The 21,738-nt window shown below is 44.7% G+C and overlaps 1 protein-coding gene across 1 annotated transcript in view; it reads left to right on the top strand.

Annotated features, from left to right (window-relative positions):
• The window catches only part of LOC137898358 (calmodulin-binding transcription activator 1-like), a 40,300-nt gene extending 23,659 nt beyond the window's left edge, over positions 1-16,641 (top strand). Inside the window, exons 6-21 of the mRNA XM_068742386.1 lie at positions 1,665-1,736; positions 3,085-3,238; positions 4,912-6,764; positions 7,577-7,703; positions 8,227-8,361; positions 11,882-12,030; positions 12,461-12,645; positions 12,724-12,802; positions 12,898-13,165; positions 13,555-14,078; positions 14,618-14,751; positions 14,850-15,096; positions 15,215-15,283; positions 15,523-15,668; positions 15,769-15,840; positions 16,566-16,641. Of these exons, the coding sequence (XP_068598487.1) occupies positions 1,665-1,736; positions 3,085-3,238; positions 4,912-6,764; positions 7,577-7,703; positions 8,227-8,361; positions 11,882-12,030; positions 12,461-12,645; positions 12,724-12,802; positions 12,898-13,165; positions 13,555-14,078; positions 14,618-14,751; positions 14,850-15,096; positions 15,215-15,283; positions 15,523-15,668; positions 15,769-15,840; positions 16,566-16,641 (4,290 nt within the window). The remainder of the gene's footprint in view (positions 1-1,664; positions 1,737-3,084; positions 3,239-4,911; positions 6,765-7,576; positions 7,704-8,226; positions 8,362-11,881; positions 12,031-12,460; positions 12,646-12,723; positions 12,803-12,897; positions 13,166-13,554; positions 14,079-14,617; positions 14,752-14,849; positions 15,097-15,214; positions 15,284-15,522; positions 15,669-15,768; positions 15,841-16,565) is intronic.
• The last annotated feature ends 5,097 nt before the right edge of the window (positions 16,642-21,738 follow it).

Here is a 21,738-nt window from a genome sequence, read left to right as displayed (position 1 = left end):
CTTTATCTCCATGTCTGCTCGTACCCCCTGTTTCTCTTCCTCTCTCTCTCTCTCTGAAGGATAAGAGTATGTTTGGCCTCGGGCCAGGAATGATGTCAATGCCTCCTTCAGCAGAACAGGGAGGGGTATCGATCCGGCCTCCAGCCAGAGTCTGTGCGCGAGAGTGTGTGTGTGCGTGTCGGCTGTGAGTGTTTGAGTCACATCAGCCAACTGGAAAATGGATTATTCAGCAGGAATATACCATGAGGTGAGAGGATTGAGCATACGTGTTGGAAGCAGGAAAAAATGAGGTAGAAGGCAACGCAAAGGAGACAGCGAGGAGCTGCGTGAATGTTTGCAGAGAGGGCGCCATAGTCTGATATTAAAGGTGAGGAGACAGGAAAAGAAGACCCAGAGGTAGAGGCAGTAATTGCCATCAAGTAGTCCCATCTGTAGCTCTATTATTTACAAGAACACATCCACCTTGACATTCATCTCACACACATGTTCCTACAATTCTATATACAGTACTCACACACACACACACACACACACACACTCACACGCATATACAAAGGCAAGCGTCTCTCCCCGGTAGTTGCTCAGTAATTGTTTGTGTCATGTCTCCCCAGGACCCCCCCCAAGCAAGCAAGCAAGCAGTGTGTCGAGCAGGGCACGGGAATGATGGAATGAGGGGCCGAGCAGAGCAGAGACATAAGTGGAGGGGGAGAACGAGGATGGGGAGAGGCAGGAAGCAGCAGAGAAAACATAACCGTGGATGGAGAGGCTCCTCATATCGAATGGAAATATATGGAAATGCACTCTGCCTTTGGCAAAGCGCACTTTAGAGAGTGGGCGGGCTACTTCTGAGAAGAGGCAAAAAATGTTGAGAAAATATAAGCGCACAGGCCTGTCGGAGAAAGAAGTTGTACGTGATGATTGATCAGCCTGGCCACTGGTTGTTTGCGTGTCTCTGTCATTTTGTCTGTAAACACAACGTATTTATTCCAGAATGTGTGAGTGCGTGTTTTTTCTGGATGTGTGGGATCTTAGAATTGAATGCTTGTCTGAAAAAGTGAGCGATGAAGATTTTTTTTTCTCAATTTATTCTTCCTCCGTTAAATGCCACAAACTCCTGCTGTCATTGAGACTGCTGGCTGAGAATTCGGCGGAATCACAGGATACAAAAACTCAGATTAAAACAAACAATTAAGAGAAAGTAGTGGTTAGAGTTCTTACCATCTTCATTTTGTCCACCTTTTAACCTTCACTCTGTACTTTCCTGAACCGTCCCCACCCCACCCCACCCCACCCCCGTCCCCCTTTACTAATACGGACGTTTCTTTTCAGGTGTCTGCACGATGACAACATGGTGGCTTTATGTGAATCCTAAGTGGGTTATGTCTAGTCTTGCTGAGGCAGTAAATTTCACAATCTCTTTTGCTGTAATTGTCAACATCGGATTTATGGTATTTTAGAAAAAGAACACATACAGCATTTGCATTCGAGCAAACAATATAATCTAAGTGGGTATAACCTGTTCTCCTCTCCTGTTCTGCCATTTTCTGTCCTCACCTCCTCTTATATTTGTTCACTTTTTGTCTGGCCTCCTCTCCTCTCCTCTCCTCTCCTCTCCTCTCCTCTCCTCGCCTCGCCTCGCCTCTCCCCTCCTCTCCTCTCTCTAGTGTCTGTATGGCTGCTACGTCCACTCCTCAATCATCCCCACCTTCCACCGTAGATGCTATTGGCTGCTGCAGGTAAGCCCACCCCCTTTCCCACCTTGACTTTTCTCAAACAATTAGACAATCTCTAAAAATGAAACTACTTTTATAGACCAATAGCTGACATTGATATTCATATCAGCGTAGCTTTCTTGTTTCTTATCCCCTCACATTATCACTATTGGCTGAATATTGGCTGTTGGCTGAGCGTCCCACACACATACTGTACACACACACAATCACACATGCATGCGCACACTAGAATAAATTTAGAACATTCCGGGCCCATAGCTGTTTTATTTTTGCAGAGTTTTAAAAACATTACTTTGGCAGAAATTGACTAACTTTTTAAGCGCGTATCATCGAACCCAGACTCGGTGTGTATCAAGGACTCTTCTCCATGTGGTCCTTTCTGAGAAAACACCCTGGAGCTAAAAACAATACACACACCATACCCACAACAGCACACAAATACACACATATGAGTCCCCCTGTGTGGAAAAGCATGTTGATTTTCATAAAGATGTTGGACAGTAGACAGATGCAGTGTTACACACACACACACGCACACATGCACACACACACACACAAACATCTGCCTCTCTTGGCAAGCTGCTGTAAGGGATAGACGAGGACATTAATTTCAGAAGGCGTGTTACATGATGAATCCTAAACGTGACTGTTTACACTGCCGCGCTCCATCAATGTTCATCTCAAAGGAAATATTTAGTACGCTCCGATCGTAATCTAAAGTACGTAATGAACACGTCAGTGACTACGATCATGAATGATACTGTGGGTGCTGTTGCATTACAGTGGGGGGGCTGTAGCAGCCCACTGTTCCACCTCAGCAGGCCCTCCCCGTCACCTGAGTCTGTCTCCTGAATCTTTCATCAAGAGGAGTTTCTCTCTCTCTCGCTCTCTCTCTCTCTCTCTTGCTTCTCACACACAAATACACAGATAGATTCCTGTGAACTCACCTGTTGAATCATTCATGGGGTAGAAATTCCATATGTCTCTGGGAGGCCTGCAGTATAGGGAGAACTAAGCTGAAGCGCTCTCCCTCCCTCTGTTTCTCTCATTTGTTCTCTACCAGTGCCCACAAACACACATGTAGACACTTCCACAGCCTCTGCCGGCTGATAGAGAGTGATGAGTGGGCTGGAGCTGCTAAATCTTTTATGGGCAGGTGAAAGAATCTTATCTGGCACGCTATGTCTGGCCTCCTCCCTGACCTCCATGTTCTCTCCTGCGTACCCTCTCCATTTCTCTCCCTCTTCGCTCTGTAAATAAACTCTTTCATTCTATCCTTTCCCTCCTAGGCCGTGTCAAACTAACGCAACATTCATGTCTTTATGTACATGTGTTCCTGCCCTTACCCTAGAACCCAGACATAGTGCTGGTGCACTATCTGAATGTACCAGCAGTGGATGACAGTGGGAAGCCATGTGGTCCCGTCCTCTGCTCCATTAACACAGACCGGAAGGAGTGGGCCAAGTGGAGCAAGGAGGAGCTCATCGGACAGCTCAAGCCCATGTGTGAGTTCGCATTACCATCATTTCAGCACTCACTTCCCCCCCACACCAAGCTCTCATGTATCAGCCCTCGCTCTTTAGCTGAACTTCAGGCTATGAGTCACCTTCGGTCAATAACAATACCAGTTGTCATGAAACAGTGATGATGAAAAAGATGGTAACACACGCTTACCAAGCTGCAACATGAATGTGTAAGAAACCAGTATAATAAATCTAAAACACACTCATTTGGTTCACTGGGTCTCTTGTGTGCTTTGAAAAAGAACTCGGCAGCTGAGCGGGACGCAGTATGGCGTTATCTTATCTGCATGAAGCGACATGGGCTTCGGGTGGTTCGCCAGAAATGATTTCACATTTTATTTCTTGCCTTAAGGAAAAGAATATCATGTTTCACCTGCGTTAATAATTTAGGAACAAACCAACATCATGTTGTGTTACTCAAAGTAAAGATGAACGTCCCAGCCAAAATGTGCCAACAAGACTTAATAAATAAATAAGATGAAATAAAGGAACTTTTCAACCACCGAAAAAGTTGTATGTTCTTTTTAAATTTGTAGAATGAAGATTTGGAAACATCACAGAATGCTTGATAAAGTAGTATTTTAATTATTTAAATAGTTGTCCTTTATAAATGTACCTTGTGAGGCGATTCAGTACATATGTTTCTATTTCAATCAGGGTTCATACAAATGTAGATTGTTTCGCTTGTAATGGTTTTACAGGTCAGCACCATGCTGCCACCTAGAGGCAAATATCCATGTGAAACCAGGAAAGTGGGAACCAAAAAAAGAGAGAGATGCTAAAAATATCCAGCATGCATAATTCATAAATGAGCATCACAGAATAGATAACTACTCTTAACTACGCTTTACATACTAAGAGATATGCACACACACACTCACACACACACACACACACACACACTTTTGTCACACGCATCTTTAATCTGATATTACGGACAGCTGGCCAAATTGAGTGGCTGGTTGACGTAATTAGCACTTCACTATTCGCTCATCTTGCTGCCTTAACTAGTTCAGACAAATTAACATTGGAGTGTATATTTTCTTGCCCTTTGAAGCACTTTTCATTTGGGTTTTTAAGGCCTTCAGTCTCTGACACCTAAACTGTTGGGAATATATCAGTGTATTCAGAAGAAATGTAGATGAACACATGTAGTGGGAAAACCTAAACGTCCTTATGAATTCAGACTTCACACAGCTCACTAAAATAAGCATAAGCATCTTAAAGGTCCTATATTATACAGACTCTACTTCTTCAGGGACCCTGACCTCTACAGACAACATGAGACCATCTTCTCTTTCTTTCGCATGCTCCACCTGTCAGAAAATATTTATCATGAAGCATCATTCAGATGTTTAGCCAGAGGGCTATACACACATCTCAACATGCGTGATCCACGTGATGTTTTACGTCATAAACTTCAAAGATGTATTTTGGGGCTTTATGACCATATATTGGGCTTTTAAGTTCTGCGTGTTTAAGATCACAGTTTTTGTTGTCTCTTCTGAACAGTGGGGGGCGCCCTTCTGCCCTGTATTGCATGTGAAGTACGGGTTGTAAAACTGCATTACAGGAACTGCTAACACAGTCAAATAGCAGGACAGAGAAGGAAGACAGTGTGCATTGTGTTCAATGTTGTGTATCTCTTCAAACAGGTGCTGGAAGCAGCCTTCATCAGAAATGTTCCAGTGTCAAGCAGCGAATCATCTCATCCAAGCAGGAGTCAGGGGGAGCGGCAGGAGGTGGAGCTGCAGTGGGAGCAGGCATGGCAGCAGGCCAGAGAGCCGATGAAGCGGATGGCACAGAGGTTCAGAATAGCGATGTGTCAGAAGGTCAGACAGAGCCCAGCCCTGGGGGGGGCCGGAGCAGAGCTGGTGGAGGAGAGAGGAGGAATGGACGGATAACCAAACCCTCCCTACTTCCACAGAGTAGCATGGAAGTGTCCTCGTCTACCTCCATCAGCCAGGCGGAGGTCCCGGACACCACCCAGAGCTCCCCGTTGTCGGTCACCAGCGATATTGCTGACAGCCCAGCTCTTGCCATCGGAGCTGGCTTGTCACAAAGCACAGCTGTATTCATGTCTGAGGTCACCACGCTAACTGGGGATTCTGTTTACTCGACTGGCCACACCCACCTTCTGACATCCACCCATGAAAGCGCCGCCACTGGCATCCTGTTGGCTGTTACTCCTGAAAACCAGAGGTTTGCTTCATTTCCTGGTGGCGTGGGATTAGGTGAGGGAGGGGAGCTGGTTCTGTCCAGCTCTCTAGACTCTGGTGCCGCAGTCAGCCTTCCTGAGACTGCCATGACCTTTGACCCCGATTGCTTCCTCAACAACCCCAAGCAGGGTCAGACATATGGAGGAGGTGGAGGGAAGACTGAAGGGTGTGACGGTGATGATCTCGGACTGCGTTGCCCCTCTGATGGCTTTGTCTACGACCCAGCGCTTGTCAACAACATCAAGACAGAACGTGCGCCCCTTGAGCAGCCACTGGCTTCTCAGAGTAGCTACGTGGGAGAAGGGGCGGGCCTCAGCCCCAGCACCACCCTGGAGCAGATGGACTTCAGCGCTGTCATGTCATCAGCCTGTGTCCCAAGTCTGACCCAGCCTGCACACCACCCCTCCACCAGTCTCTTCTTACAGGCCTCCCCCCAGACCAGTCAGGTGTCCCAACTACAGATCAATGGAACTAAGGAAGCCCAGGAAGCAGGCGAGGCACAGACTTACATAGGCCTGCCAACAGACTCTCCACTCACCAATGGAGACCCTCAGGCTCATTTTCCCCAAGGAAGCCCTGATCAACAAGGCCTTTGTGGGAGGAACAGGCAAGGAGCAGCGGCGGGCTCCTTTCCTCTGAAACCACAAGATGCAACCACCGACCACTCGGCCGGTGGGAGACGTCAAGAGGTCGGCAGCTCGGACAAAACGCCTGAGAATGGAGCGGAGCTGTTACTCAAGCCAAGTCCGCATGAGGCCTACACAAATGTCGAAACTGAGCACTACCTGCGACCCACACATGACAATGGAGGAGGAGAGGAAGGTGGGGGGAGTGGTGGAGCAGGAAGTGGAAGAGGGGAAAATGAGATCCTTTGTAACGGTGTCAGCTTATCAGAAGCCGGCAATTCAGTAGCGGCGAGTCCACAGTCTATAGCTGCAGGTGCCAGCGTCGAAGGAACACTCTACAGCTCTCCTCTTTCTGGAGGGGCATCGGCGACTGCAGCTGGGGCAGTTGCAGCCATTAGTCTGGAAGGCTTTGAGGCTTCGTTTGGAAGCCAGTTCTCTGATCTCATCAATGATTTCATCTCTGTTGAAGAATCTGGAGGTGGGGTGGGGCCCTCTGTCACTGGGGTTCTCATGCCCCAGGAGGGGGCAGCGGGAGAGGAGCAGGGTGCAGGACCAGGCCACCTGCAGGGCTCAGAGGTGGAGCAAGCAGCTCTTGGACTGCTCCGGGAGACTGGGAGAGTGTTCGATGTGACAGACTACTCTCCAGAGTGGTCCTACCCAGAGGTGAGCGAGCCCAACATGATTATCGGTCATTATTTATTCAGCATTCTTCCCTGCTGGAAAATCAGTCCTTTTGATGGCATGTTGCTTCAACTGATGTTAAAGATTCAAATCAGTCTTAGTGCAATTTTTTTACCAAGACCACCAGCCTGGCAGTGCGGTCATTAAGGAGTCAGAATATCGCCGACTCAACTGATTGGATTTTGATGAAATTTCAACATTACACTGATTCCTCTGGGTGGCTTCATTAATTCACTCTGGTACCACTTAAAATATCTCAGACACCAGTTCTTACATTGAATTATGATTAAAGTTGAGGAAACATCCATTTAAAACTATATTTACAAAAACAAGGTGATTAATATAAGTTGGGGGGGGGGATATTTAAAAAACTTAATTAATTTACCAAATCTCCATAATGCACACAAACTGTACAGAGCAAGTAGGTTTCTGCAACTTTGACCCAAGAACACTTGAATTTTATCATATTACAATTACATCACACTTTTTAATTTCATGAACAAAGACATTTTCTTCAGTAAATACAATTTCAGACTCACTTTTTAAATTACATCAATCAATTTATGTTCATATTATTGAGCAAACTAAATTAGGCCACTGTATCTCTGAGGTTTGTCGTAAAAGATGGAGTCAGGACTCATTTTCAGCACACCCTTTGTGCACTTGCTTATGCATAAATGCAGTTAAATACTGTACTCTTGCACAGGCTCTCCTTTCTGTACGCAAAAGAAGTTCCCGTGAACAAAGAAGCCACCGCGTGTGATTAGATCAAGCCCTCCGTCTGTGTTCTGCAGGGTGGAGTGAAGGTGTTGATCACAGGTCCTTGGTTGGAGTCGAACAGTGATTACAGCTGTCTCTTTGACCACATCAGCGTCCCTGCCGCCCTCATCCAACCTGGAGTGCTGCGCTGCTACTGCCCAGGTAACACACCTGTTTATGCCCACAGTCTCATTTTCAATGTCTCAGATACAGAAAAAAACAAAAACGTTGTTTATTTTTAGATTTAAACCGTACCCCAACTGTCACGCCACTAGTTCTTAACTAAAGCAGGTTCTAGAAAAAAGGTTTGTGTTCAGTACACAAATAATACATAAATATGGCCTGTTGTCTCTATATTATTTATTATACTGCCAAAATCATAACTATATGAGTGACATTTCATAAATATATTCCATTAGTTTTATTTTTTTATAAATGTATTTTGCATGTAGGCCGCCATTGTTACATCGCAAGGGATTCTGGGTGTTAGAAACATGTTTTATAATGGTAATGGATGTAATACATAAATCATCAAATGTGATCTAAGGAAAACTGCATGTGAAATAGTCTCCTACAGGTACGCAGGGGTAAAATACCCGAGGTGTGTAACTATTAAACATATGCGTTTCCGGGATATTTATCACCACCCAGTCTCCCTAATTCCTTAAATGGCATCTGTTTCCAGCTCACGACACAGGACTGGTGATGCTGCAAGTAGCGATGGGTGGTGAGGTCATCTCTTCCTCTGTGGTGTTTGAGTACAAGGCCCGCGACCTTCCTGCCCTGCCTTCTTCTCAGCACGACTGGCTGTCCCTCGATGGTGAGAGCATTTGTTGGTTTGTGTGAGCGTTCGTAGGGATGCATGGTGACCCTGTTGCTGCCTGCTGTTGTGTACGCCATCAAGACTGTAAGCGATAAGCAAATTGAGCATAGCGTCCGCTTGACTTCATTTTGTGCCTGTAGAACTGCCTGCAACAGTAACAGAGATGGAGTGCGTGTGATTTTCTTTTTTTACATGTTGAATATTTAAGGCTATGTATTTAATTCATGTATTTTTACCCTTAGCCTTGAATCACCATGGAAGTGTGTCCTGTTCTTTCTATTTAAAATGTTTTGTATAGCCTTTATGCCTCACCCTCTGTCATTTTGAATAAGATAAAACTCTGATAAAGCTGCTAGAGTTGGAGATGGATATGCGATCAACCCTTTGTTTATTGGCTTTACTGTCAACAAGACATCTCAAACGGTTGTTTGAAAGGTTTTATGAAATGCTCTGTAAGGGTGGAGCTTAGGCGACGGAGCCGTTTATAAAATGTTGATGCAAGTACGGCTGTTGACTGGATCACTTTTTAACGTTCCTCAACATTGCAGGTAATTTTTGACGATTTTTTGAGGGGTCACAGAAACAACAATTGGTCAATCATAATCATAATAATAGGTTTAGACAGTGGGAGCCATTAATAATCTGGCTCTGCAACGATCAAATATGTTGATGATATCTCATGGACTACTTCTTGTGGCGGTATTAATTACTGTGGTGGAATTACATGGCATTATGGATGGATGGATGGATGGATATATTGATTGTTAATTGAATTAATGTGACGCCATCACAATAACAACGTGTGGTCAGCCCTGGCTGCAAAGATACAACAATTGATTAGTGTCAAAACGTGCTTTCTACTACATGATGAGTCAGTGTCAAAAACTTTTCACATATTTAAAATGCAATTAGCGAGAACAGCAAAAAAAAAAAAAAATTAAAAATGGTCCAAAAGAATGAATTGTACTTCAAATGATCTCAGTGAGATCGTACATTATCACCGGAGGGGTTAGATTATGAGATGCGGCATGGAAACGTGCACGTGTCCCGGGTTGCGCTCCGTTCGCCCCCGTCTCTGCGTTGCGCAATGCGGCATTGCGGCTCTGGAGTCCCAGCAGGCTGCCGCTCGCTAGACTGAAGGGCAAGGACAGCGCCGGCACGAGCACGTGACAGGAAAGATGCTGGACACCGCGGGCAGGGTCCGTGCGTGTGCGCGCGCGCGCGTCTGTGTGTGTGAGCGCCGCCTGTGAATGCGCGCTCTGGTCTTTTGTTCGTGAACCACCGCCTAAAAGACGGACAGACAGACGGACAGACAGACAGACAGACAGACAGACAGACGGACAGACGGACAGACAGACAGACGAACAGACGGCCGGACAGACAGACAGACAGACGGACAGACGGACAGACATAACGGATCAACCCGCGACTTTGTCACGCCCCGTTGTTCCATCTGAGTGAAGCGTCCCGCTGATCCGAGTGTGGCGGGCCCATCTGAAGCGGGTCTTACCCCGCAGGCTCTCTCTCTCTGTCTCCCCCCCCCCCCTCTCCCCCTCTCTCTCTGTCTCCCCCCCCCCCTCTCCCCCTCTCTCTCTGTCTCTCTCTCTCTCTCCCCCTCTGTCTCTGTCTCTGTCTGTCTAGGTCTAGAGCTGCCTTCTCCCTCTCTCCTCTCTCTCTCTCTCTCCCTCCCCCCTCTCTCTCTCTCCCTCTCTCCTCTCTCTCTCTCCCCCCCTCTCTCTCTCTCCTCTCTTTCTCTCCCCCCCTCTCTCTCTCTCCTCTCTCTCTCTCTCTCCTCTCTCCCCCCCCCCTCTCTCTCCTCTCTCCTCTCTCCTCCCCCCTCTCTCTCTCTCTCCCTCCCCCTCTCTCTCTCTCTCTCCCTCCCCCCCTCTCTTTCTCTCCACCCCCCTCTCTCTCTCTCTCCCTCCCCCTCTCTCTCTCTCTCTCCCTCCCCCCCTCTCTCTCCCTCTCTCCTCTCTCTCCCCCCCCCCCCCTCTCTCTCTCTCTCCCCTCTCCCCCCCCCCCCTCTCGCTGTTATTGCGTTTTGCTCGGTTCGTGCAGCACTATGTGAGTGACACGCTTCAAACTAACGGAGGCGACCAGAAGCAGCAACAGAGAGAATCTCTCTCCGGGTTCGTAGCTTCGTTGATTTGGTTCCTCTTGTGTTGGGTTACGTCTCCGTGTTTTAGGCGGGCCAACATGTGGTTGTTCACAGGCTTAATTTAGGCTGTGTGTGTGTGTGTGTGTGTGTGGTGAAACATATGTTAGTCCAGAGGGTCGCCTCGGATATAGCCTCGCTAGAAGTCCCCCCGTTGTTTGCTTGTTGGAACTCGAGGATGTTTGTCCTTTTGTCGGCCTGTTGATTTCAGCACCACCAGTAGCGGACAGCTCCACTGCGCCGGGGACGAACGCACGCTGTCAATGCGTGCGTTCGTCCGATTTAAAAATTCAGTATATTATTTCCTTCATGAACACTGCATGGTACAACTGAAACAAAACATTTTAAAACACATTAAATACAAAAACGAGAAATCGTTAACATTTTGAAAGGTTGCTGCATTTGTTCTCAAAAGAAGAAAAGCTATAAACTGAACTTCAGTCCTTTTACACTAGAATATATTATTGTATTAGCATTTATAAGTTAAAGAATATTAGCTAGACTATAATTGCATGTTATAATATGTATTCTACTTTTAAAGGAGTGTTCTAGTGGTCTATTTGTAATCCTGTTTTCTTCAAACATGAGCTTTGCAACAACCTGACAGAGGAAGCATGTATGGCTGGAAGATAAATAGGAAGGCCTGTTTGAAAACATACAAACATTTCAATTAGGTGGGGGTCATGAAATTACCATTTCATTCCTGATTAGTTGTGTAATTTAAATTATTGTCAACTTTATAACAATGCCTTTAAATATCAATTCATTATTTTATTATAATAAATGATAAGTCATCATTCTCTGCCTGCATTACAATGTTGTTTTGTGACCAGAAAGCCTCTGCTCTTAAGGACACCCGATCCTTTGCAGCTTTGATAGCCGAGTGTTTAGCATTACAGTCAAACAAGCTGAATTTCCAGAGAAATGTGCTCTTCACCTGATTGGTGGAGAGGAGAGAAGAGGGCGGGGACTGAGCCTCTGTGTCACTCCTATGATTACGCTCCTTCGGCTCAGATTGTGTGCTGCAGACAGTAGATGGGAATGTATCAGCAAAATAAGAGCAGGGAAAACAGACGGATTTATTGAGACGCAGCAGGTGTGATGGCATAATGAGCACTGCAGCGAAGCACACACAGCCATGCTACACACACACAAATACACACACACATTTCTCATACACACAAATGTACCCAGTTCTCTTCGGTTTCAATTGTCCATTTTGGGGGGATTTATTGGATTCCCTTCATTTTCTTGGAGCATATCTCTAAGCTTCTCTGCTAAGATATATTATTATTTTACTTAAATGCATCAAACAACTCGCTAATGCTTAATGCTCAACGTGTCTCGCATTCACTTCTTTAGATACCCAGTTCAGGATGTCCATCTTAGAGCGTCTTGAGCAAATGGAACAGAGGATGGCTGAGATAACGAATCCTAACCCCAGCTCAGAAACTATGGCAACCAAGGGTGGAGGAGTGGAAGAAGGAGGAGCCACTGATCAGCAGTCTCAAGTAAGGCACGGAGAAGGGGTTTAGTTTCTGTGAAATGTATCTTTTCATCTCCATCATTTAATAGTGAGCAGGTCAGATAAACAGCGTTGTGCAAAATCATTCCAAATCATTTTGTGAAAGCAATTCTTCATTGTATTATGCTGAGAGTATATTTGAAGACTGAGTCATGGTTTAATCACCTACTGATTCCACTAAGGTTTTTTGTTCATTCAGTCACCACCCTGAACGTGTCCTGTCTATTACTTCACAACAAACTAAGCATGCTGCAATACCTTAGTCTGTAGCTCCGAGGAAGTGAGGGGCTTTGTGAGGTTGTGACGTTAAAGCAAAACTTGTATGGCAGTGAAATTTTTTATTTATTTTGACACAGAACTACTGTTGATAACATTTCTAGAAAGTAATTCTGCCTCTTCTTTCTCCAACCATCCAGATTTCCCTGGATCAGGGTTCATTCGAGGGTCGTGTGGTGGTGGTGTGTGAAAAGATGATGTCTCAGTCATGTTGGGCTGCATCTAATCAGCTCATCCACAGTAAGAACTCCAGAGGAATGACCTTACTGCATCTGGCTGCAGCTCAGGGTTATGCAGGGCTCATTCAGACGCTCATTCGCTGGCGGTGAGTAACACACAAACATGGCGTCCTGTTGTGCACTGACAGACTGTGCAGTGAATTTCACGTTGGCTTTCTCCGCAGCACAAAGCATGGTGACAGCATTGACCTCGAGCTGGAGGTGGATCCCCTCAATGTGGACCACTTCTCCTGCACTCCACTGGTGAGTGATTTCTGATTTCTGAATAGTGTTTTTCAGTGTAAGCGCCTTTCTTTCCATGCCAGTGTGTGATCTGTGCATTCCTTTGGCTTCCTTAGATGTGGTCATGTGCTCTGGGGCATACTGAAGCAGCATTGGTGCTTTACCAGTGGGACCCAAGAGCTCTGGCTATTCCTGATTCGCTGGGACGCTTGCCACTAAACATCGCCCGATCACGGGGCCACACTCGATTGGCTGAGCTCTTAGAGCAGCTACAACAGTCTCCTCAAGCTCAGGGCCAGCCCGCTGACACTTGGCAAGACCGAAGGAGAGGAGAATTACAAACCAGAGGGATAAACACCCCCCCTTCACCAAATCCGAGCTCAGGTGGGAATGATTTTTTTTTGTGTGTAATTTGTCACCAGAAGTAGTTTTAAATTATCCATCATTGAGACTTGGCTGTCAGGTTTTTCCAGCCAGGAAACCATTCTTCCTATGTCCCAGGTTAAATGCGCTGTGCTTTGCAGAGATGTAACCAAAGTCACAGGGAGAGCTTTAGAGATGAAGGGTTTAACAGCAATGCGCCTTTCTAGTTACTCCCAACACACATTCAGCCAGCCTGAAATAGAAAACTGTCAAAGTATCTCAATTTCAAGCATTTTATCGGTGTTATTTTCTCTTTTTATGTAAGGGTTGACACTTTAATAACTTAACAAGTCTGGTGTGATCGGAATCAATGTTTCTCCTTTTTCATCCTTTTTTTCTTTCCTTCCCAGAGTTGAAGAGATCCAGATCAGAGAGCCAGCCAGAAAACCAGAATCAGAGCTGGAACCAAGCAGGACACAGACCGCAACAGCGAACCCAGGGAGATCAGAGAGGCCCACCTCCAGCCAAGAGACTTAAACAAAACCCAGACACCCAGCAACAGCTTGCTGGCACTAATGACCTCAACCCCCTCCTCAAATCACCCCCTCTTCCTAACCCTCAGCATTCTCTCCCTCCCCACACCTTACAAACTCAACTCACCAACCTCAACTGTAAGAGCTCACCTCCGGCCAGCTCCAGGACTAACCAGACTCGGTACCTCAGTGCTCCATTCTCTCACCTGCAGGCCAGGATAGGGAGATCTGGAGGGAGCACCAGGTGGAGTCTGAGTCAGACTCTGGGGCCTGGGCGTAGTCTAGCCAGGAGGATTCTTGGAAAAGAGAGATTGGCTATTCACCTTCGACAGAGAATACTGTCTGACAGGGGAGAGGAGACAGAGCTGCTGACCTATCAGGATAACTCAGAGGATTTGCAAGTAGGTGTACAGATTTAATCTTTACCACAACAGAACTTGTTATGGACCATGGATACAACTATGTACAAAACAAAAACATAGAAGGAATAACATTTTTACAAAATCACTCTGAGAAAGGCCAAACAGAGATAAGAGTAACAAGATGTAGACTTTAAACCAGATAGATCACGGACAAGGGTTGGTATTTTACATGATTTAATCAACTGAGTTCACTTGCTGAAGAATCATCAGTGCTGTCTTCTTTGTTCAACTGCATGTACAAGAGAGAAAACTCCCAAAGACACTGATGCCTCACTGGCAAGAAGAACATTATATAAATGTATTTAAACACCACACTGAAGGAACTAATTCACTATTGATTGATGCACCAATGAACATAAACTTTACAACATACTTAATATAAGATGTATGTAAAGCATTATGCACCTTTGAGTATATTGAGCACTGGTTTGAAAATAAATGCCATAATAAAATTAGGATAAATTGCAAAGCCAACAGATTGCAAAATATGGTAGTAATTCCTGAACTGCATCTTGCAGATGGACATTACCATGCTCGCTGATCATATCATGGATGTTTCAACTGGTAGGCTGAAACCAGAGGCTAATGAAACCGAAACAGAAATCAGCGGTGATGTCAGATTACTGTCTGATTACCTCGGTGAGGTAGAGGGGTGAGTTAGAATTCCTTACCACATCTACGTCATTTAACTCACGAAATATCTTTGTTTTTTTATGAAAATACTTCTGTTTGCTCCGTACTTTTCTGCAGGCTACTAAACCCCAAGCCCCCGACTCCTAACCTGAAACCAAACTCTAACTCAGGGCTTGAGGATCAGCAGAGTCCTCAGGCTACGCAAGCCTCGTCCTCCCCCTTTGACTGGAGCTCCTTCCTCTGTGCAGCTATAAAAGAGGAGAGGTTGAAAACCGGCACGTCGTGCCTGGATATGACTGAGGCAGAACAGAGTGAGCTGTACGGAACCATCAGACATGCTCTGCACTCCCTCAGAAAACACAAGGTATGCACAACTCTCATCTGCGCACACACACAGAGTGATACATAACAGTCTTTCACTTTATCATAAATCCCACTCACGTGAAGCTTAAGATGTTTAATATATATGACGTTCTCTTCAGGCTCCCATTCAGGAACATCACAAAGAGATTGCGGCAGTAATTCAGCGCTGCTATAAGAGATACAAACAGGTAAGAGTTAGCCTAACCCACTAAACACTATTACGTCAAGCTGACCGACAGACGGGTACAAAATCTGGAAATTTTGTACCCGTCAAATTGAGTTTTTCCAGTACTCAGGTACTCAGGGCATCTTTGTCGGTTACACTAATTTGCAAATAAGATTCTTGTGTATTAGGATTAAGAACTTTGTAAACTGTACATGTCTCATGGAGGACGGCTTCACTATGTTCTGCTGTCTTCCTTCTCAGTATGCACTTTATAAGAGGATGACCCTAGCAGCCATCCTGATCCAGAGCCGTTTCCGGAGTTTCCATGAGCAAAGGAAGTTCCAACAAAGTCGTAGAGCAGCAGTCCTCATCCAGCAATACTACCGCTCCTATAGACACTCCCTCAGGTACTTCCTTTCTCACACACTCACACACACACACACACACACACACACACACAGAGAACTTTGCATAAATATTTCTTCCTTACTCCTGTGTCATGTACAGCAGCCTCCTAACAAAAAAACAGAATCAGGCTGCACGTAAGATCCTGCGTTTCCTGCTCCGATGCCGCCACAGGTCAGGCATAGTATTTACACGCCCCTGCACACACACACACACACACACACACATACACATTACCCACATGCACTCAACGCCCACTGCCACACCTTCCCTCCCTACACTGGTGCTAATAGTTGGTATTGTTTTACTGTTCCTGTGAAGCCCCTTGATGGATCACAGGCCTCTTAAATGGGTGAGTCTTCTCTCTCTCTTCTCTCTTCCCCTCTTTCTTGGTGGCTGATGCCTGTTTGCATGACAGCAGAGGCAGAAGGAAAGGAAATCCTGGATTATCATCCTTGCTCTTCCTCTCTTGATCTACTTCCCTTTTTACCTCCATCTTTCTTTCTCCCTCCCTCCCTCCCTCCCTTCCTCTCTCTCTCTCTCTCTCTCTCTCTAAGGACTGCTGATTGATGGTGATACCTCTGCATGATTGGCAGTTAGAAGAGTGATTGTGTATGGTCTTCACCGGGGCATGTTCTGACTGACATAACTTGGAGACTTTAAGTGTCTTGCTTCGCCTGCCAGTTTCCTTAATGCACTGATGGGTGGGAAGGATGATTTTGTGTACGTGTGTGTGTGTGTGGGTGGGAAAGGGGTGGTGGTGGTTTATTCATTTTTTCCTGTAACTCAAAGTTTTGTCTTTGAAAATGAAGTGCACACAGTCTCACAAACATGCACACATAATACATGTTAATGAGCCTATTTGAATATGTCTCTGATGTGTGTTTTTTTCTTCCCAGGGCCAGAGAGCAGGAAAAGGTCAGGGGTCCTGAGAGCCCAACACCAGGCCCCACACATAGCCCCCTCAGCCTGTGAGCAACCCATAATCCCTCCCCACCCTTCATCTTTTCCCTTTTCTTGCCATACATCCTTCTAAAACCTCCTTCCTTTTTTCCTTTCCCCAACCCCTTCCCCTGCTCATTACTTTCTCCCCCCCCCCCCCCCCTTATCTCAAGAGGGAACGAACACTCTTTCCCAGACAGACTGAGGACAGGATAGGTGTCCATCATGGCAGCTCAGACAGACAGACTGCTGGGGAGGGCCTGGGCACCTGGCTCTGCCCACAGCACTGATCCTCCTCCACAGTTTCCCTGGGAGGCCATCACATTAACCTCATGGCATTTTTTGCACTCTTCATGGGTATGTTTCTTTGCAATTTGACAAGTCAGACAAGAGGACACAAGGAAGCACGTAACGCCAACCTCCGACTGGATGTACGTGAAGACTGCAGTGACGAACAGCTGACTCAAGATGCAAGCTACTTTAACATGCAGAAAATATAAAGAACATTTTGTGTTTTGTATCCAAGCAGTGATCCATGAAAGAATAAGAAAACATAAACCAAAAAACACACTTTTATGTTGCATTTGCATGCAAAGTTTTGTGTGTGTTTTTTTCCGCTTATGCCTCCTCTCTATCATCTTGAAAATAGTGGCAAGTCATTCAAGGGATTAAATGTATCGCGATGCCTCACAGGCTCATAGATCTTCTTATTAGTCACCTGATCATTAAAGGAGGAACTGCACTTGAATGTAAGAGGAGCATTGTTCGATAAGGGTTGGGTCTGATTAATGATGTCTTAATTTGTTACATGGACTTTGTATGGAGTCGTTCTCAGAGGCAGCTCTCGCTCGCCCGATATGGTGTGTCTGTGTTTGTTCAATTCAATGCATGTGTTTGAGCTACAAGCTCCTGCATGCTTGCCAAACTGCTTTAGTGTCGTTTCTTTTGTATTTCTGTGTGTAGTTGTGTCCCACTTATGTCCTCATCAACGTATCCTTGCCCTGTGTAATGTGAACTCTGTAAGGACAAATGACTTATTTTGGGTGCTTTTTTTACTCTATTTATTTGAGGGTCTGATTATTTATTTCAGTGGCTCAAGAGTGGTTTAGCTTGAGACTGCCCCCCCCCCCCCCCCCCCTCCCCGTGTGGTTATATATGACACGTTCTAATGGTTCAATGTTAGTTTGTTCTTTGCGTGAACCTCTAAATCCTGACTGTGGTTTTGAGGCGAGAGTCACATACCATTGCCTTGACTTTGTCTTGACTCTGAGAGGTCTCTATGCTTGCTCTGTACGGGACATGGGTCCTATACCTAAAAGGGCGTCGGTCCCCATATTAGCCCTAAAGGGCGATCAAATCCATATTGTGGACTATTGCATATTCCTGTATATAAACTGACGAGGTAAGGGGATACAAGGACCCTGACACTTTTTCATAAGAGGACTGTATTTAAGATTATAAATTATTTTACTCCCATAATAAAAACTTAGGACAGAGACCTGGGTACACAGGATGGCTGTATTGCTTGTAAATAATGTAGATAATGCAAATGGGATAATTTGCATGAGATTTAAGACAAAGAAACAGCAAAAAGAACATTTTAGTGGCTATGGACTGTGACCAGATTTTAACTGCTTCACTTTAAGATTATAAGTGTTACTGAAAATAACATTTTGTTAAAGCATGCAACTGAAAACTCTAATGTTAGAATTATAAGTGGGAAAACAAAGTTAGCTGAAACTGACCTTTCAGACAAAACATCTACACTTTGCGCTTTTGTTTCTTGGCTAGCAAAAATCTAACCCTTTTGCCAGTAGTGCCAACTATTATGAATGCTTTTTCTGCCTAACAATATATGTTGGAGAAACCAACATCCAAAAGATAACAGTAAGATCCACAGAGGCAGCACACAGACAGTTAACAGTAGAAGAGATCTAGTTCTAGCTCACCCGTAGACCTACACGTTCTGAAGTCTTTCATGTAGATGATGATGATACTAGTGGTGATGAAGATCATAATGGTTTTTAATATGGATGCAATGAAAGATATTCTGAAAAAGGGAAGAGGGCGCTACATTCTTTACAATGTGGTTGTGCTTCAGCAACATGCTAGCTTTTATTCACACTACTAATCACACCTGCAGCAGATCCAGCCTGGCCTCCAGACAAAGCTTTCATCTACAAATAGAATGTCTCCTCCCCGTGTTTGACATATCATTTGTTTCATTTTCCTGTTGCCATTGTCACTGCCATTATTGTATGATGTGTTTTTTAGACTTCTGGAAAGTTCTGTTTAGAAAGTGCCTGCTCAACAGAAAATTACAAACAACTATCAGGAAATATCTATTATATGTCCTCTAAAAGTTACCAGTTACCTGTTTATTTTCCTAAATTGTGTGTTAAAAATGAACTTGACAGTGTTAAACTTGATCTGAGTCTAAATTAAAAGTTCTAATTTGTCAGTGGTATGAATGGATGATCATTGATGCTGTGTGTCGCTTCCTGAGACGCTAATTATAGTATCACCATATCCCCACTTGTGTGTCAGTTTTCATTATTCAAAAAAGCGAACCTTAGAATTAAGCACCAATGTGTGAAGGGCACTGTCAATGAGTCTATTGGAAGTTGTGGGTTTCTTGCACAGACTCTATTTGTCTGTCTTTCCTCAGAAAGAGGCATTTAAACAAAAGCAACCATTTACCAGAAGACAAAATATCTGTCATATGCACTTATTTTCTTTGTGTTTAACTCACTGTCTCAAAAAGATATGCACGCACCCAAAACACATGCATGCACAAATGTACACATTCAGGCAAACAAATGTGCTGCACTCTTTCTCTCTCTGCTTTTGTCTTTGGGAACAATTAAATCTCTCCCTTAGATTTTACTCAGGGTTGAAGAACGGGGAGATGGTTTGTGGAGTGTCATGATCGCTAACACAGTTGTCTGTGGACATTTATGTGTGTATGTGTGTGTGTGTGTGTGTGTGTGTGTACATCTGTGGATGTTAGGAATGCTCCAGTTGTTTATTCGATAATCCTCCTCATTACTGTTTAAATCATCTCCTTGATTGATGCACTCATGATATTCCTCTCCCATAACCAGCAAATATGATCTGTTTGAGTTTGCATCACTTTTTCTATATGCAAATAAATCCCCAAATCTTGTATTTTACAAGGTTGTTTTGAATATAAACCAAGCTCAAAGGTAGTGAGAAATTGTATTTTTATTTCTACACATGCTCTTGTCAAACGCACAAGATTTTTTTAAACATTTCTTAAATAATGCAAGGAAGTATTGAGCATGTGGCACCTCAATTTACTTCATTAAAACAGTTGTAACAGAAAGTACATTGAAAGATATACAATCGGAGGATCTCTCTTATGTGTGTTTCACATGTTTTCAGAATTCTTCATCGTACTGAGAGACAGCTACAGTCAGGTGTTGCTGCCAGGAGCGTTCCTGCTACAGCAACACCTGAACCTCCACTTAAACGGCCCCTTCTTTAACATCAGCACAGCTTATATCACAAAGAACATTGCTTTGGACTCCTTGATATATGCTATACACACACACTACAAAAGGCAAATGCATATCAACACACGCAAATCTACACACACACTGATTTCATAATATTTCATCAATACGATCATATGTTTGGGGAGGATGGTTATTGTAAAAAAAAGAAAAGAAAAGTATGTAGAATATGAAAAAATAGAGACATATTGCCATAGTAGACAGCTGATAGACATGCACAGAGATGGCCTCCGCCTCGACATGAGTGGCATTACCTTTCAGGCCTTGTTTTGAGAGGGCGTGGCCAAACACCACATTGCATGCTGGGATGGTGGACCCTTATAGATAACCTATGGCTAGACCTCTCCCTGCCGTCCTCTTCTTTCACCCTGTCTCCGCTCTTTCTCATTTCCTGCAGTATTCCCACCTTGCCTGCTGTTGTGTTTTCCATGCCTATCTCAGTCTTTCATTCCTCTTTTCTGTAGCCTAGATTTTACTTTGTTTTTCAAATGTGCATGCACAAGCATCACTGAAATGTTGATGTTTTTAAAAGAATATTTTGCTGCTGAGGCCATGCAAAGTGTTTTGAATATTGCCCTTATATGTGGAAAATGTCTTCTGAATGCTTTACATAATTTCTGCTGTAAAATGAAATCAGAATAAAAAGAAAATTTGCACTTTATATTATGTTTTTCCTGATTTTCAACTTGTCTCATCCAGCATGCCAACTGCAGGCCGTAAGGAGTCTCTCGACTCTCTACCAGTCAGTTAGAACAGCCTCTTGGATGAGAGGGAAACATCTTCAACTAACCTTAAACAAGTCTAGCTGATTCTTCTTTTTTGTTCTTGATTTACCTTTACCTGGATCACTGAGCATCGCCACAGACCTGCAGACCATATATGGCACAAGCGTAAATCTCCCAACACAACTGCTGTCAAAGGCTGAAATGTTATAATTTATTTCACACAAACAGTTGTGCACAGTATCTTGTACTTCGTTTAAAACCAGACATTGCTCGTCTGAGATCTCCTCGTTCATCTCTTTGCGCATCGCCTGCGAACAAGATTTTTGGGCAGAATGTCTGCTTTTGTCAACAAAAGTGCTCTCCGGACGCTTGCTCAAGCCCTCGTTCAGCCCCTCTTTGACTATGCTAGCACGTCCTGGTATTCAAACATCAAAATGTCCCTGAAAACCAGGCTCCAAACCTCCCAAAATAAACTGATTCGGCTACTCCTCAATCTGGGGCCCATGACCCACCTTCTTCCTGGACATTTTGCTAGCCTAAAATGGCTCAGGGTAGAAGATAGGGTTAAACAACTCAAAATGGGATTGGCATTTAAAATAGTCAATGCAGCTCTGCCCTCAGTCCCCTCAATCCCTGCATACCTGACGGAACACCTCCACAGATTTAGTGACACCCACAGCCACAACACTAGAGGGAGCTCAAACAACAACCTGATTACCCCCTCCTATAGGACTAACATGGGTAAATCATCTTTCTACAATACGGCCACCCAAGGGTGGAACGGATTGACTCCCGCCCTCAAAACATGCACCTCTTTGGCCTCCTTCAAAAAGGCCCTAAAAATACACCTTTCAGGGGGACACAAACGG

The sequence above is a fragment of the Brachionichthys hirsutus genome, chromosome 8 (assembly GCF_040956055.1).
Source record: "Brachionichthys hirsutus isolate HB-005 chromosome 8, CSIRO-AGI_Bhir_v1, whole genome shotgun sequence".
Taxonomy (NCBI): Eukaryota; Metazoa; Chordata; class Actinopteri; order Lophiiformes; family Brachionichthyidae; genus Brachionichthys; species Brachionichthys hirsutus.
Note: the sequence above shows the minus strand (reverse complement) of the source record. Positions and strands in the feature narration are given on the sequence as shown.